Below are 2,806 nucleotides of genomic sequence, written 5' to 3'. Positions count from 1 at the left end.
CCCCCCCCCCCCCCCCCCCCCTCACCCCCAGGAAAGGTTCAAAATGGGAGGAAATTACCAGGTATAACGGCAGGGCTTTGGTCACCAATGGCGAAGCGTACAGAGGCACTTTGTTGCAGTGGACGCTGACATGGCGGCGAGGACTCGGCTGAGTGGGAGGAGAGAGACGAGGCCTCTCCAGAGGACACTCGGCGCTCGTTTAGAGGGAGGAAATTACAGCCCGGACGATCGGAGCATGCATCTCTAATGCTTATCATCATTCCTATCATACTATAACGTTTATCCCCATGCGAGAACGCGACGGTGTGTTTTACTCTGAGTCACTGGAAATATTCTGCATATCGTTATGTTGCCGGTCTCTCTGTTTTCTCTCCCCAGTGTTAAAGGGGTGAAAAGTCAATAAGCAGCTGTACTGCCTGTCTCACTTGTGATTCAGGCAGTCAGAGGCTGATTGAGGACAGGTTTTAAATAGTATTAAACACTGGAGCACTCAATGTCTGCCCCCATCTGCCCCATTCTCTTTAATATTTGTCAAGCTGAATCATCTGTCCTTTACTTAAATACCATAAGGAGCTAAAAAGTATTCTAAATTCTGAATCCTGGATTCTCTGCATTCCTAATTTTTGGTCGCAATACTGTATCGTTACACAGTCCCCAAATATCAATATCTTTTATTATGTAGATTGCACATTTGACTTTTTGGTAGAGCCTAATGAAATCAACTCCCGTTTTAGTCCACTAGACTTGACTTGTCCACTACGCCCTTGAGTGTTTGTAAAGGCCCTAATGGAGGTTTCCCTCGTCTCCCTGTCCACTCTCTAGTTTGTGAAGTTCGCCAACATTGAGGAGGACACGCCGTCTTACCACCGCCGCTATGACTTCTTCGTGTCCCAGTTCAGCGCCATGTGCCACTCTACTCATGAAGATACTGAGACCAGGACCAGGTAAGAACACAGAGACGCTAAGGGCCCTATATTTAACCCTCTAAGAACATGGAACAGGTGCATTTCGGGTGTGTACAAATCCACTTTTGCTAGTTTAACGTCAGGAAAAAGGGTCCGTGCAACGGACACACGGTTCCGAAGGTACAGTGTCCGACTCGTAGTAGTGGTCTTATTAGGCCCCCCCTGTCTCGTACGACTCAAACACAGTTTAGTGTATTGTATAGAGGGTCAAAGAAATGACAGATAACAAGATAACAGTCTTCCCACTTCACTCATTGAGCTTTCTGAAGAACAGTTTAAACAGAGAGTCAAAGTGTTGCTCTTAAGTTCTCTGATTTTTCCATTTGGGTTTGTGCTCTAAATGTAATTTTATACAAAGAAATGTGTTTTTGTTTTTTAATATAATATCTAAATTGCTTTTAAATTGTTAAATGTAATTTGGTTCTATGGAGATTGCCACTTATAAAGCCCCTTGAGGGTTCTTCGGCAAACGTCCATCACATGTTTGCTGTGAAACACATAATACTGTTCTTAATGCTTTAGTTGTGAATGTCAAATAAATCAAATGAATAAACAGCCAATTAAAAATGGTAACAGAGTATTTGAGCAGAATAAATTTGAATGTGCCACCTCTAATTTCCGCAAAATACCACCTCCCTCCACAGGCTTTATGATTCACCTTGAATGTGAAGCAGTTAAAATCAACAGTTTGTGTTTTTAATAAGAGAAATAATGAGCCTGTTTTAGGAATCCAGACGTCAGGAAAGACAAAGACGCTGCCTGTCAGCCGCATTGTTAGAGTGGTAAAAATAGCCCGGTGGTGGCGGTGAGGCTCAGGAGAGGCTGTGACACCGAAGAGCACTTTAAAGGACGCCTTCCCCCGCTGAGATGCCACCCCCCTGACTCTAATACAGATGAGCAGTGTATTAAAACAATACCCAAAGAGTTCTCTCTTTCATTTATTGTGAAAATAACTTATCTTCTCGATTATTGCTGCAGTTATTTGCAAAAAATGTGACTGTAGCAGCTGTGTCTTTGCAGAGGCCATTGAGCATATTTGTGCATAGAAATGGACTTTTATCTCATCTCCTGTCATTTGTATGTATGAGAGCATGTGGTTGGAGGTGGGAGCTAGAGGATGCTGGGATTATTTATAGAATTTCCCTGGCGGTTATTGGATGAGGTCTAAGGTTTCTCATATTATTGCTTGTACAGTTATTTGTGTTGGAAACACAGTAGAGCGAGGACAGAAATAGTAAACGGTGAAGTCAAACTGTCTTGGCTCTGAGTGGTCCTGTTTCTGACAGATTGAAGATGAAAGTGTGTGTGTGTGTGTGTGTGTGTGTGTGTGTGTGTGTGTGTGTGTGTGTGTGTGGTTGGAAGTTGCAAGACAAAGAGAGTCAACCATGCAGCTTCAGTTAGATATTCTAATAAAGTCTAATACTAATAACCCAACCAATGCTGCTTCTTGTCCAATTAGAGCAGGATTTAAAAATGGATATTCCGATATTAAAATGGATGCATCCTAAGATCGAGGCTCTGTTTTTAAGCTAGAGCGAAGATGTTGGTTCCACATAAAACAAGTTATAGGTCGAGCTAAGGAATCCATTTCTTGCTAAATAACGCTCCAAAGTTGGGAGAGGAATAAAACTTGCCATGGCCATTTCACATATGGCTTCAGCTTGGTGTTGATTCCCCCTGCTCTGACCTTTCCCCCTTTCATTCCCCCTGCTCTGGCGTTTCCCCCTCTCATTCCCCCTGCTCTGGCGTTTCATCCTCTCATTCCACCTGCTCTGGCGTTTCATCCTCTCATTCCACCTGCTCTGGCGTTTCATCCTCTCATTCCACCTGCTCTGGCGTTT

General features: G+C 43.6%; 1 protein-coding gene across 1 annotated transcript in view; it reads left to right on the top strand.

Annotated features, from left to right (window-relative positions):
* LOC117953962 (protein EFR3 homolog A-like) overlaps positions 1-2,806 on the top strand; it is a 14,390-nt gene that overhangs the window by 11,070 nt on the left and 514 nt on the right. Inside the window, exon 4 of the mRNA XM_034887380.1 lies at positions 823-944. Coding sequence (XP_034743271.1) covers positions 823-944 — 122 coding nt within the window. The remainder of the gene's footprint in view (positions 1-822; positions 945-2,806) is intronic.

This window comes from Etheostoma cragini, chromosome 12 (genome assembly GCF_013103735.1).
Source record: "Etheostoma cragini isolate CJK2018 chromosome 12, CSU_Ecrag_1.0, whole genome shotgun sequence".
Classification (NCBI taxonomy): Eukaryota; Metazoa; Chordata; class Actinopteri; order Perciformes; family Percidae; genus Etheostoma; species Etheostoma cragini.
Note: the sequence above shows the minus strand (reverse complement) of the source record. Positions and strands in the feature narration are given on the sequence as shown.